Below are 14,342 nucleotides of genomic sequence, written 5' to 3' on the forward strand. Positions count from 1 at the left end.
AACATTACCTGGCCAGGTAAAGTAAAGGGGAACAGTAACATTACCTGGCCAGGTAAAGTAAAGGAGAACAGACCATAGTAACATTACCTGGCCAGGTAAAGTAAAGGAGAACAGACCATAGTAACATTACCTGGCCAGGTAAAGTAAAGGAGAACAGACCACAGTAACATTACCTGACCAGGTAAAGTAAAGGAGGACAGACCACAGTAACATTACCTGGCCAGGTAAAGTAAAGGAGAACAGACCACAGTAACATTACCTGGCCAGGTAAAGTAAAGGAGAACAGACCATAGTAACATTACCTGGCCAGGTAAAGTAAAGGAGGACAGACCACAGTAACATTACCTGGCCAGGTAAAGTAAAGGAGAACAGACCACAGTAACATTACCTGGCCAGGTAAAGTAAAGGAGAACAGGCCACAGTTAACATTACCTGGCCAGGTAAAGTAAAGGAGAACAGACCACAGTAACATTACCTGGCCAGGTAAAGTAAAGGAGAACAGACCACAGTTACATTACCTGGCCAGGTAAAAAGAGAACAGACCACAGTAACATTACCTGGCCAGGTAAAGTAAAGGAGAACAGACCACAGTAACATTACCTGACCAGGTAAAGTAAAGGAGAACAGACCACAGTAACATTACCTGACCAGGTAAAGTAAAGGAGAACAGACCATAGTAACATTACCTGACCAGGTAAAGTAAAGGAGAACAGTAACATTACCTAGCCAGGTACAGGAGAACAGACCACAGTAACATTACCTGACCAGGTAAAGTAAAGGAGAACAGACCACAGTAACATTACCTGGCCAGGTAAAGTAAAGGAGAACAGACCACAGTAACATTACCTGACCAGGTAAAGTAAAGGAGAACAGACCACAGTAACATTACCTGGCCAGGTAAAGTAAAGGAGGACAGACCACAGTAACATTACCTGACCAGGTAAAGTAAAGGAGAACAGACCACAGTAACATTACCTGACCAGGTAAAGTAAAGGAGAACCGACCACAGTAACATTACCTGGCCAGGTAAAGTAAAGGAGAACCGACCACAGTAACATTACCTGACAAGGTAAAGTAAAGGAGTACAGACCACAGTAACATTACCTGACAAGGTAAAGTAAAGGAGAACAGACCACAGTAACATTACCTGGCCAGGTAAAGGAGAACAGACCACAGTAACATTACCTAGCCAGGTAAAGTAAAGGAGAACAGAACACAGTAACATTACCTGACCAGGTAAAGTAAAGGAGAACAGACCATAGTAACATTACCTGACCAGGTAAAGTAAAGGAGAACAGTAACATTACCTGACCAGGTAAAGTAAAGGAGAACAGACCATAGTAACATTACCTGGCCAGGTAAAGTAAAGGAGAACAGACCACAGTAACATAACCTGGACAGGTAAAGTAAAGGAGAACAGACCACAGTAACATTACCTGGCCAGGTAAAGGAGAACAGACCACAGTAACATTACCTGACCAGGTAAAGTAAAGGAGAACAGACCATAGTAACATTACCTGGCCAGGTAAAGTAAAGGAGAACAGACCACAGTAACATGACCTGGCCAGGTAAAGTAAAGGAGAACAGACCACAGTAATATTACCTGCCAGGTAAAGTAAAGGAGAACAGACCATAGTAACATTACCTGGCCAGGTAAAGTAAAGGAGAACAGACCACAGTAACATGACCTGGCCAGGTAAAGGAGAACAGACCACAGTAACATTACCTGGCCAGGTAAAGTAAAGGAGAACAGACCACAGTAACATTACCTGACCAGGTAAAGTAAAGGAGAACAGACCACCACAGTAACATTACCTGGCCAGGTAAAGTAAAGGAGAACAGACCACAGTAAAGTAAAGGAGAACCGACCACAGTAACATTACCTGGCCAGGTAAAGGAGAACAGAACATAGTAACATTACCTGCCAGGTAAAGTAAAGGAGAACAGACCACAGTAACATTACCTGACCAGGTAAAGTAAAGGAGAACAGACCATAGTAACATTACCTGGCCAGGTAAAGTAAAGGAGAACAGACCACAGTAACATTACCTGACCAGGTAAAGTAAAGGAGAACAGACCACAGTAACATTACCTGACCAGGTAAAGTAAAGGAGAACAGAACATTAACATTACCTGGCCAGGTAAAGGAGAACAGACCATAGTAACATTACCTGACCAGGTAAAGTAAAGGAGAGAACAGACCACAGTAACATTACCTGGCCAGGTAAAGGAGAACAGACCATAGTAACATTACCTGACCAGGTAAAGTAAAGGAGAACAGACCACAGTAACATTACCTGACCAGGTAAAGTAAAGGAGAACAGACCATAGTAACATTACCTGACCAGGTAAAGTAAAGGAGAACAGTAACATTACCTGGCCAGGTAAAGTAAAGGAGAACAGACCACAGTAACATTACCTGGCCAGGTAAAGGAGAACAGACCATAGTAACATTACCTGACCAGGTAAAGTAAAGGAGAACAGACCACAGTAACATTACCTGACCAGGTAAAGTAAAGGAGAACAGACCACAGTAACATTACCTGGCCAGGTAAAGGAGAACAGACCATAGTAACATTACCTGACCAGGTAAAGTAAAGGAGAACAGACCATAGTAACATTACCTGACCAGGTAAAGTAAAGGAGAACAGACCACAGTAACATTACCTGACCAGGTAAAGTAAAGGAGAACAGACCATAGTAATATTACCTGGCCAGGTAAAGTAAAGGAGAACAGACCACAGTAACATTACCTGGCCAGGTAAAGTAAAGGAGAACAGACCATAGTAATATTACCTGGCCAGGTAAAGTAAAGGAGAACAGACCACAGTAACATTACCTGACCAGGTAAAGTAAAGGAGAACAGACCATAGTAACATTACCTGACCAGGTAAAGTAAAGGAGAACAGACCATAGTAACATTACCTGACCAGGTAAAGTAAAGGAGAACAGACCACAGTAACATTACCTGACCAGGTAAAGTAAAGGAGAACAGACCATAGTAATATTACCTGACCAGGTAAAGTAAAGGAGAACAGACCACAGTAACATTACCTGACCAGGTAAAGTAAAAGGAGAACAGACCATAGTAACATTACCTGACCAGGTAAAGTAAAGGAGAACAGACCACAGTAACATTACCTGACCAGGTAAAGTAAAGGAGAACAGACCATAGTAACATTACCTGACCAGGTAAAGTAAAGGAGAACAGACCACAGTAACATTACCTGACCAGGTAAAGTAAAGGAGAACAGTAACATTACCTGACCAGGTAAAGTAAAGGAGAACAGACCATAGTAATATTACCTGGCCAGGTAAAGTAAAGGAGAACAGACCACAGTAACATTACCTGACCAGGTAAAGTAAAGGAGAACAGACCACAGTAACATTACCTGACCAGGTAAAGTAAAGGAGAACAGACCACAGTAACATTACCTGACCAGGTAAAGTAAAGGAGAACAGACCACAGTAACATTACCTGGCCAGGTAAAGTAAAGGAGAACAGACCACAGTAACATTACCTGACCAGGTAAAGTAAAGGAGAACAGAACAGTAACATTACCTGACCAGGTAAAGTAAAGGAGAACAGACCACAGTAACATTACCTGACCAGGTAAAGTAAAGGAGAACAGACCACAGTAACATTACCTGGCCAGGTAAAGTAAAGGAGAACAGACCATAGTAACATTACCTGACCAGGTAAAGTAAAGGAGAACAGAACAGTAACATTACCTGACCAGGTAAAGTAAAGGAGAACAGACCACAGTAACATTACCTGACCAGGTAAAGTAAAGGAGAACAGACCACAGTAACATTACCTGACCAGGTAAAGTAAAGGAGAACAGACCATAGTAACATTACCTGACCAGGTAAAGTAAAGGAGAACAGACCACAGTAACATTACCTGGCCAGGTAAAGTAAAGGAGAACAGACCACAGTAACATTACCTGACCAGGTAAAGTAAAAGGAGAACAGACCATAGTAACATTACCTGACCAGGTAAAGTAAAGGAGAACAGACCATAGTAACATTACCTGACCAGGTAAAGTAAAGGAGAACAGACCACAGTAACATTACCTGACCAGGTAAAGTAAAGGAGAACAGACCATAGTAACATTACCTGACCAGGTAAAGTAAAGGAGAACAGACCACAGTAACATTACCTGACCAGGTAAAGTAAAGGAGAACAGACCACAGTAACATTACCTGACCAGGTAAAGTAAAGGAGAACAGACCATAGTAACATTACCTGACCAGGTAAAGTAAAGGAGAACAGTAACATTACCTGGCCAGGTAAAGTAAAGGAGAACAGACCATAGTAACATTACCTGGCCAGGTAAAGTAAAGGAGAACAGACCATAGTAACATTACCTGGCCAGGTAAAGTAAAGGAGAACAGTAACATTACCTGGCCAGGTAAAGTAAAGGAGAACAGTAACATTACCTGACCAGGTAAAGTAAAGGAGAACAGTAACATTACCTGGCCAGGTAAAGTAAAGGAGAACAGACCACAGTAACATTACCTGGCCAGGTAAAGTAAAGGAGAACAGACCATAGTAACATTACCTGGCCAGGTAAAGTAAAGGAGAACAGTAACATTACCTGGCCAGGTAAAGTAAAGGAGAACAGACCATAGTAACATTACCTGGCCAGGTAAAGTAAAGGAGAACAGACCATAGTAACAATACCTGGCCAGGTAAAGTAAAGGAGAACAGACCACAGTAACATTACCTGGTCTGGTTGAAGGGTTCCCCATCAAGATATTGTCTTGGACCGTAAAGTGAGAAGATCCAGGCCTGCTGGGAAACGTAGGCAAACTAACTCCGTCTGCTGTGACTGAACCATGCTGCAGGTGCATCTGGGGAACATATCACGCAACACAAAACATTACTTCATACACTTTCTGGAAGAATCTTTTGGATGAGACCATTCATTTGACCATGTCTGGCCATTTTCAGTCATAGTGACGCATTTATTCCATGTTGGAATGTATTGTTTGTAGTCGTGAACATTTAACTCATAAATGGTAACAAACCTGTTCTAAGATGCTCGATATCAGCGATGTCTTCCCACTTCCCACGTTGCCACAGATACCAAGCAGGTTTCCCTACAAAGGCAAACAGTCATCAGTAATCAATCACATAACTCCGACCCCTGCTTACCTCATCTAACTCTGACCCCTGCTTACCTCATCTAACTCTGACCCCTGCTTACCTCATCTAACTCCGACCCCTGCTTACCTCATCTAACTCTGACCCCTGCTTACCTCATCTAACTCTGACCCCTGCTTACCTCATCTAACTCCGACCCCTGCTTACCTCATCTAACTCCGACCCCTGCTTACCTCATCTAACTCCGACCCCTGCTTACCTCATCTAACTCTGACCCCTGCTTACCTCATCTAACTCCGACCCCTGCTTACCTCATCTAACTCTGACCCCTGCTTAACCTATATTAACTCCGACCCCTGCTTACCTCATCTAACTCTGACCCCTGCTTACCTCATCTAACTCTGACCCCTGCTTACCTCATCTAACTCCGACCCCTGCTTACCTCATCTAACTCTGACCCCTGCTTACCTCATCTAACTCTGACCCTCTGGAAGCTTACCTCATCTAACTCTGACCCCTGCTTACCTCATCTAACTCTGACCCCTGCTTACCTCATCTAACTCTGACCCCTGCTTACCTCATCTAACTCTGACCCCTGCTTACCTCATCTAACTCTGACCCCTGCTTACCTCATCTAACTCTGACCCCTGCTTACCTCATCTAACTCTGACCCTGCTTACCTCATCTATCTCTGACCCCTGCTTACCTCATCTAACTCCGACCCCTGCTTACTCATCTAACTCTGACCCCTGCTTACCTCATCTAACTCCGACCCCTGCTTAACTAATCTAACTCTGACCCCTGCTTACCTCATCTAACTCCGACCCCTGCTTACCTCATCTAACTCCGACCCCTGCTTACCTCATCTAACTCTGACCCCTGCTTACCTCATCTAACTCTGACCCCTGCTTACCTCATCTAACTCTGACCCCTGCTTACCTCATCTAACTCTGACCCCTGCTTACCTCATCTAACTCTGACCCCTGCTTACCTCATCTAACTCTGACCCCTGCTTACCTCATCTAACTCCGACCCCTGCTTACCTCATCTAATTCTGACCCCTGCTTACCTCATCCAACTCTGACCCCTGCTTACCTCATCTAACTCCGACCCCTGCTTACCTCATCTAACTCCGACCCCTGCTTACCTCATCTAACTCCGACCCCTGCTTACCTCATCTTACTCTGACCCCTGCTTACCTCATCTAACTCCGACCCCTGCTTACCTCATCTAACTCTGACCCCTGCTTAACCTATATTAACTCCGACCCCTGCTTACCTCATCTAACTCTGACCCCTGCTTACCTCATCTAACTCTGACCCCTGCTTACCTCATCTAACTCTGACCCCTGCTTACCTCACCTAACCCAGACCCCATCTCACCCAATCAAAAGCATTATCTAACCCAGACCCCACTCACCCCATCTAACCCAATCAAAAGCCCTATCTAACCCAGACCCCACTCACCCCATCTAACCCAATCAAAAGCCCTATCTAACCCAGACCCCACTCACCCCATCTAACCCAATCAAAAGCCCTATCTAACCCAGACCCCACTCACCCCATCTAACCCAATCAAAAGCCCTATCTAACCCAGACCCCACTCATCCCATCTCACCCAATCAAAAGCCCTATCTCACCCAATCATAAGCCCTATCTAACCCAGACCCCACCTCACCCAATCATAAGCCCTATCTAACCCCAACCAGCACCTACCTTAGGCAGGTTGAAGGAGATGTTTCTCAGGGTGGGCTTGGCCTCGGTCTTGCCCGGTGTGTGAGTCCTAACTCTGGCCCTGTGGTTCCACCTTCCTCCCTTCAGAGAGGCTGTGGTGCCTGGTGCCGTAGTGGTTGTCTGTCCTTCAGGCCCGGCCCAGGTGAATGTTGCCTCTCCATGACCAGGGCCGAAGAGGACCCGTGTCTCTGACCAGGTAAGTCTGGGTTCTGTGTCATCAGCAGTTTCTACACACACACAGAGAGTGGACACGCACACGCACACACACACACACACACACACAGAGAGAGTGGACACGCACACACACGCACACACCCATACACAACCCCCACACACACACAGAGTGGACACGCACACACACACACATACATAACCCCCCCACACACACACACAAGCAGGCACACACACACACACAAACACATCCACCCCCCCACCCCCAGGCACACATGCAGGCACACACACACACGCAGGCACACACACACACACACACACATCTAATCACAAATGTAAACATGTAGATTTAACACATACAAATTATTCAAACCCACACACCACATCTAACCACACACACACACACACACACACACACACACACACACACACACACACACACACACACACACACAGAGCTTATCTTCATGCTACAAAGAGACTGATAACAGAAATGCTTAGGACACATGTGCTTCATGATATACAGTAAGAGGATGAAGTTGATGATTGATCATGTTTTAAAGGAGAGGAGGCTCACCTTTAGCCGGGCTATCGATAAGTCCCTCGGCTATGGCTTTGACAGAGAACGGCAGCAACCCCAGGGAGAACCGCATGGAGTTAAAGATGGCGATTGTGGTAAAAGCCTGGTAAAAACAAGATGGCGATTAGGTAACAGCCTGGTAAAAACAAGATGGCGATTAGGGTAACAGCCTGGTAACAACACAGTAAGAGACATGACTTCACAGTACAGTACACACCACAAGGTGGTTATCTCTCTGAGCTAAAGGCCATTCATTAGGTACTACTGTATTTCTAGCTGACTATGTTAGCCTGCTGAGCTAAAGGCCATTCATTCGGTACTACTGTATTCATAGCTGACTATGTTAGCCTGCTGAGCTAAAGGCCTTTCATTAGGTACTACTGTATTCATAGCTGACTATGTTAGCCTGCTAACCTAAAAGCCTTTCATTAGGTACTACTGTACTCAAAGCTGACTGCAGACTGTCTGCTGACTGCAGACCCAGACATACTACACCAGTATGATTAGACTAGTTATTAGGACTAGGTATTAGGACCCAGACCCCACTAGATATTAGGACCAATCATTAGACTAGGTATTAGGACTAGGTATTAGACTAGGTATTAGGTCTAGGTATTAGGACCAGGTATTAGGACTAGGTATTAGGACTAGGCATTAGGTCATTAGGACTAGTTATTAGGACTAGGTATTAGGTCAGGTAATAGGACCCCACTACCCCATTAGGTCTAGATATTAGGACTAGATATTAGGACCAGATATTAGACTAGGTATTAGGACCAGGTATTAGGTCTAGGTATTAGGACCAGGTATTAGGACTAGGCATTAGGTCTAGGTATTAGGACCAGGTATTAGGTCTAGGTATTAGGAACGGTATCAGGTCTAGGTATTAGGACCAGGTATTAGGTCTAGGTATTAGGACTAGGTATTAGGACTAGGTATTAGGACTAGGTCTAGGTATGAGGACTAGGTATTAGGTCCAGGTATTAGGACTAGGTATTAGGACCAGGTATTAGGTCTAGGTATTAGGACTAGGCATTAGACTAGGTATTAAGACTATGTCTAGGTATTAGGACTAGATATTAGGTCTAGGTATTTAGGACAGGTATTAGGACAGGTATTAGAGGACTAGGTCTAGGTATTAGGACAGGTATTAGGACAGGTCTAGGTATTAGGTAGGCATTAGGACTAGGTTAGGTCCACACATTAGGACAGGATTAGGACTAGGTCTAGGCACAGGTACTAGGCAGGTTAGTATTAGACTAGGTATTAGGACTAGGTCTAGGTATTAGGACTAGGTATTAGGACTAGGTCTAGGTATTAGGACTTAGGACTACACTAGGTATTAGGACTAGGTATTAGGACTAGGTATTAGGTCTAGGTATTAGGACCAGGTATTAGGACTAGGTATTAGGACTAGGCATTAGGTCTAGGTATTAGGACTAGTTATTAGGACTAGGTATTAGGTCTAGGTAATAGGACTAGGTATTAGGACTAGATATTAGGTCTAGATATTAGGACTAGATATTAGGACTAGATATTAGGACTAGGTATTAGGACCAGGTATTAGGTCTAGGTATTAGGACCAGGTATTAGGACTAGGCATTAGGTCTAGGTATTAGGACCAGGTATTAGGTCTAGGTATTAGGAACGGTATCAGGTCTAGGTATTAGGACCAGGTATTAGGTCTAGGTATTAGGACTAGGTATTAGGACAGGTATTAGGATAGGTCAGTATGAGGACTAGGTATTAGGTCAGGTATTAGGACTAGGTATTAGGACTAGGCATTAGGTCTAGGTATTAGGACCAGGTATTAGGTCTAGGTATTAGGACTAGGCAGGACTAGGTATTAAGACTAGGTCTAGGTATTAGGACTAGATATTAGGTCTAAAAACAAGATGGCGAGGTATTAGGACAGGTATTAGGACAGGTATTAGACTAGGTAGGACTAGGTATTAGGACTAGGTCTAGGTATTAGGACTAGGCATTAGGACTAGGTGTTAGGACTAGGTCTAGGTATTAGGACTAGGTATTAGGACTAGGTCTAGGTATTAGGACTAGGTATTAGGACTAGGTCTAGGTATTAGTACTAGGTATTAGGACTAGGTCTAGGTATTAGGACTAGGTATTAGGACTAGGTCTAGGTATTAGGACTAGGTATTAGGACTAGGTATTAGTACTAGGTCTAGGTATTAGGACTAGGTATTAGGACTAGGTCTAGGTATTAGGACTAGGTATTAGGACTAGGTCTAGGTATTAGGACTAGGTATTAGGACTAGGTATTAGGACTAGGTATTAGGACTAGGTATTAGGTCTAGGTATTAGGACCAGGTATTAGGACTAGGTATTAGGACTAGGCATTAGGTCTAGGTATTAGGACTAGTTATTAGGACTAGGTATTAGGTCTAGGTAATAGGACTAGGTATTAGGACTAGATATTAGGTCTAGATATTAGGACTAGATATTAGGACTAGATATTAGGACTAGGTATTAGGACCAGGTATTAGGTCTAGGTATTAGGACCAGGTATTAGGACTAGGCATTAGGTCTAGGTATTAGGACCAGGTATTAGGTCTAGGTATTAGGAACGGTATCAGGTCTAGGTATTAGGACCAGGTATTAGGTCTAGGTATTAGGACTAGGTATTAGGACTAGGTATTAGGACTAGGTCTAGGTATGAGGACTAGGTATTAGGTCTAGGTATTAGGACTAGGTATTAGGACTAGGCATTAGGTCTAGGTATTAGGACCAGGTATTAGGTCTAGGTATTAGGACTAGGCATTAGGACTAGGTATTAAGACTAGGTCTAGGTATTAGGACTAGATATTAGGTCTAGGTATTAGGACAGGTATTAGGACAGGTATTAGGACTAGGTATTAGGACTAGGTATTAGGACTAGGTCTAGGTATTAGGTCTAGGTATTAGGTCTAGGAATTAGGACTAGGTATTAGGACTAGGTCTAGGTATTAGGACTAGGCATTAGGACTAGGTATTAGGACTAGGTCTAGGTATTAGGACTAGGTATTAGGACTAGGTCTAGGTATTAGGACTAGGTATTAGGACTAGGTCTAGGTATTAGTACTAGGTATTAGGACTAGGTCTAGGTATTAGGACTAGGTATTAGGACTAGGTCTAGGTATTAGGACTAGGTATTAGGACTAGGTATTAGTACTAGGTCTAGGTATTAGGACTAGGTATTAGGTCTAGGTATTAGGACTAGGTATTAGGACTAGGTATTAGGACTAGGTATTAGGACTAGGTATTAGGACTAGGTATTAGGACTAGGTATTAGGACTAGGTATTAGGACTAGGTATTAGGTCTAGGAATTAGGACTGGGTATTAGGACTAGGTCTAGGTATTAGGACAAGGCATTAGGACTAGGTATTAGGACTAGGCATTAGGACTAGGTCTAGGTGGTAGGTCTAGGTATTAGGTCTAGGTATTAGGACTAGGTATTAGGACTAGGTATTAGGTCTAGGTATTAGGACTAGGTATTAGGTCTAGGTATTAGGACCAGGTATTAGGTCTAGGTATAAGGACTATGTATTAGGACTAGGTATTAGGACAAGGTATTGGGACTAGGTATTAGGACTAGGTATTAGGTCTAGGTATTAGGACAAGGTATTTGGACTAGGTATTAGGACAAGGTATTGGGACTAGGTACTAGGACTAGGTATTAGGACTAGGCATTAGGTATACTACTCACTTCCGAGGAGCTGAGGGGCAGGCCCAGCAGGGTGTGGACTACGAAGGTGAGGATGGTTGCCAGGGTGGGGATGATGGTTGTGATGGAGGAGTTAATACTCTGGATGTAGCCAGCCATCTCCAGCAGCTGCTTCTCATTCTTCCTGATGTCTGATGGGGAAACACAGGACGACAAGATATGGAATGTGTCCAAAATGGATCCCTATTCCCTTTACATGGCACTATATCCAGACACACTGTGTACACTGTAAACAACACTCTAGTAAAGATTTATACCAAATGTTCTAGAACTCTAATAATATACTAGTGTGTACAGTGACTATAGAACTCTAATAATATAGAACTCTAATAATATACTAGTATGTACAGTGACTATAGAACTCTAATAATATAGAACTCTAATAATATACTAGTGTGTACAGTGACTATAGAACTCTAATAATATACTAGTATGTACAGTGACTATAGAACTCTAATACTATACTAGTATGTACAGTGACTATAGAACTCTAATAATATAGAACTCTAATAATATACTAGTATGTACAGTGACTATAGAACTCGAATAATATAGAACTCTAATACTATACTAGTATGTACAGTGACTATAGAACTCTACTAATATAGAACTCTAATAATATACTAGTATGTACAGTGACTATAGAACTCTAATAATATAGAACTCTAATAATATATTAGTATGTACAGTGACTATAGAACTCTAATAATATACTAGTATGTACAGTGACTATAGAACTCTAATAATATAGAACTCTAATAATATACTAGTATGTACAGTGACTATAGAACTCTAATAATATACTAGTATGTACAGTGACTATAGAACTCTAATAATATACTAGTATGTACAGTGACTATAGAACTCTAATAATATACTAGTATGTACAGTGACTATAGAACTCTAATAATATAGAACTCTAATAATATACTAGTATGTACAGTGACTATAGAACTCCAATAATATAGAACTCTAATAATATACTAGTATGTACAGTGACTATAGAACTCCAATAATATAGAACTCTAATAATATACTAGTATGTACAGTGACTATAGAACTCTAATAATATAGAACTCTAATAATATAGAACTCTAATAATGTACTAGTATGTCGAGTGACTATAGAACTCTAATAATATAGAACTCTAATAATATACTAGTATGTACAGTGACTATAGAACTCTAATAATATACTAGTATGTACAGTGACTATAGAACTCTAATAATATACTAGTATGTACAGTGACTATAGAACTCTAATAATATACTAGTATGTACAGTGACTATAGAACTCTAATAATATACTAGTATGTACAGTGACTATAGAACTCTAATAATATAGAACTCTAATAATATACTAGTATTACAGTGACTATAGAACCTAATAATATAGAACTCTAATAATATACTAGTATGTACAGTGACTATAGAACTCTAATAATATAGAACTCTAATAATATACTAGTATGTCGAGTGACTATAGAACTCTAATAATATAGAACTCTAATAATATACTAGTATGTACAGTGACTATAGAACTCTAATAATATAGAACTCTAATAATATACTAGTATGTACAGTGACTATAGAACTCTAATAATATACTAGTATGTACAGTGACTATAGAACTCTAATAATATACTAGTATGTACAGTGACTATAGAACTCTAATAATATACTAGTATGTACAGTGACTATAGAATGTCTACACACCTTTGAACTAAAAAGGATTCAAAATGTTTTATTTCATACAGATCTACACATTACTATATTATCAGGAAATGGTATTTGGCCAATAAACACCTTCAGTATCCTCTTTAGATGCCTTCCCTACACCCTGTGGTGACCCTACTCTTCCTCACCGGTGATTTTCTTCTCGAAGGAGGTTTCCCAGGCATACATCTTGATGAGTTTGATGCAGGTGAGAACCTCGTTCATGGTGCGGACACGAGTGTCTGTGACGCTCACCGCTTTCCTCCTGAACACTTGGATCAGTCTGGCCATGAAAAACTACAGACGACACAACGACATAGTGGTCAGTCTGGCCCAAGGTAAACTGCAGACAACACGACGACATACTGGTCAGTCTGGCCCATGGTAAACTACAGACAACACGACGACATACTGGTCAGTCTGGCCCATGGTAAACAACAGACAACACGACAACATACTGGTCAGTCTGGCCCAAGGTAAACTACAGAGAGCACAACAACATTCTGGTCAGTCTGGCCCAAGGTAAACTACAGACAACACAACAACATTCTGGTCAGTCTGGCCCATGGTAAACTACAGACAACACAACAACATGCTGGTCAGTCTGGCCCATGGTAAACTACAGACAACACAACAACATGCTGGTCAGTCTGGCCCATGGTAAACTACAGACAACACAACAACATGCTGGTCAGTCTGGCCCATGGTAAACTCCAGACAACACAAAAACATGCTGGTCAGTCTGGCCCATGGTAAACAACAGACAACACAACAACATACTGGTCAGTCTGGCCCATGGTAAACTACAGACAACACAACGACATACTGGTCAGTCTGGTCCATGGTAAACTACAGACAACACAACAACATGCTGGTTCAGTCTGGCCCATGGTAAAGACAGACAACACAACAACATACTGGTCAGTCTGGTTGGTAAACTACAGACAACACAAGACATACTGGTCAGTCACAGAGACTGTTAGGAGGGTTAGGGTTAGTTCCTGTTTGGGGATGAAGATGAGGTAGACAGAGACTCCTATGAGGGTTAGTTCCTGTTTGGGGATGAAGACGAGGTAGACAGAGACCCCTATGAGGGTTAGTACCTGTATGGGGATGAAGATGAGGTAGACAGAGACTCATATGAGGGTTAGTACCTGTATGGGGATGAAGATGAGGTAGACAGAGACTCATATGAGGGTTAGTACCTGTATGGGGATGAAGATGAGGTAGACAGAGACTCATATGAGGGTTAGTACCTGTATGGGGATGAAGATGAGGTAGACAGAGACCCCTATGAGGGTTAGTACCTGT

General features: G+C 42.2%; 1 protein-coding gene across 1 annotated transcript in view; it reads right to left on the bottom strand.

The window, feature by feature from the left end:
• Window positions 1-4,730: 4,730 nt before the first annotated feature.
• LOC127923077 (ATP-binding cassette sub-family C member 12-like) overlaps window positions 4,731-14,342 on the bottom strand; it is a gene marked incomplete at its 3' end in the record, with an annotated part of 18,416 nt that continues 8,804 nt past the window's right edge. Inside the window, exons 4-9 of the mRNA XM_052507005.1 lie at window positions 13,181-13,328; window positions 11,299-11,447; window positions 7,592-7,697; window positions 6,826-7,070; window positions 5,035-5,106; window positions 4,731-4,857 (exon numbers count right to left, since the gene is read on the bottom strand). Coding sequence (XP_052362965.1) covers window positions 4,731-4,857; window positions 5,035-5,106; window positions 6,826-7,070; window positions 7,592-7,697; window positions 11,299-11,447; window positions 13,181-13,328 — 847 coding nt within the window. The remainder of the gene's footprint in view (window positions 4,858-5,034; window positions 5,107-6,825; window positions 7,071-7,591; window positions 7,698-11,298; window positions 11,448-13,180; window positions 13,329-14,342) is intronic.

The sequence above is a fragment of the Oncorhynchus keta genome, unplaced genomic scaffold, assembly GCF_023373465.1.
Source record: "Oncorhynchus keta strain PuntledgeMale-10-30-2019 unplaced genomic scaffold, Oket_V2 Un_contig_28221_pilon_pilon, whole genome shotgun sequence".
Lineage (NCBI taxonomy): Eukaryota > Metazoa > Chordata > Actinopteri > Salmoniformes > Salmonidae > Oncorhynchus > Oncorhynchus keta.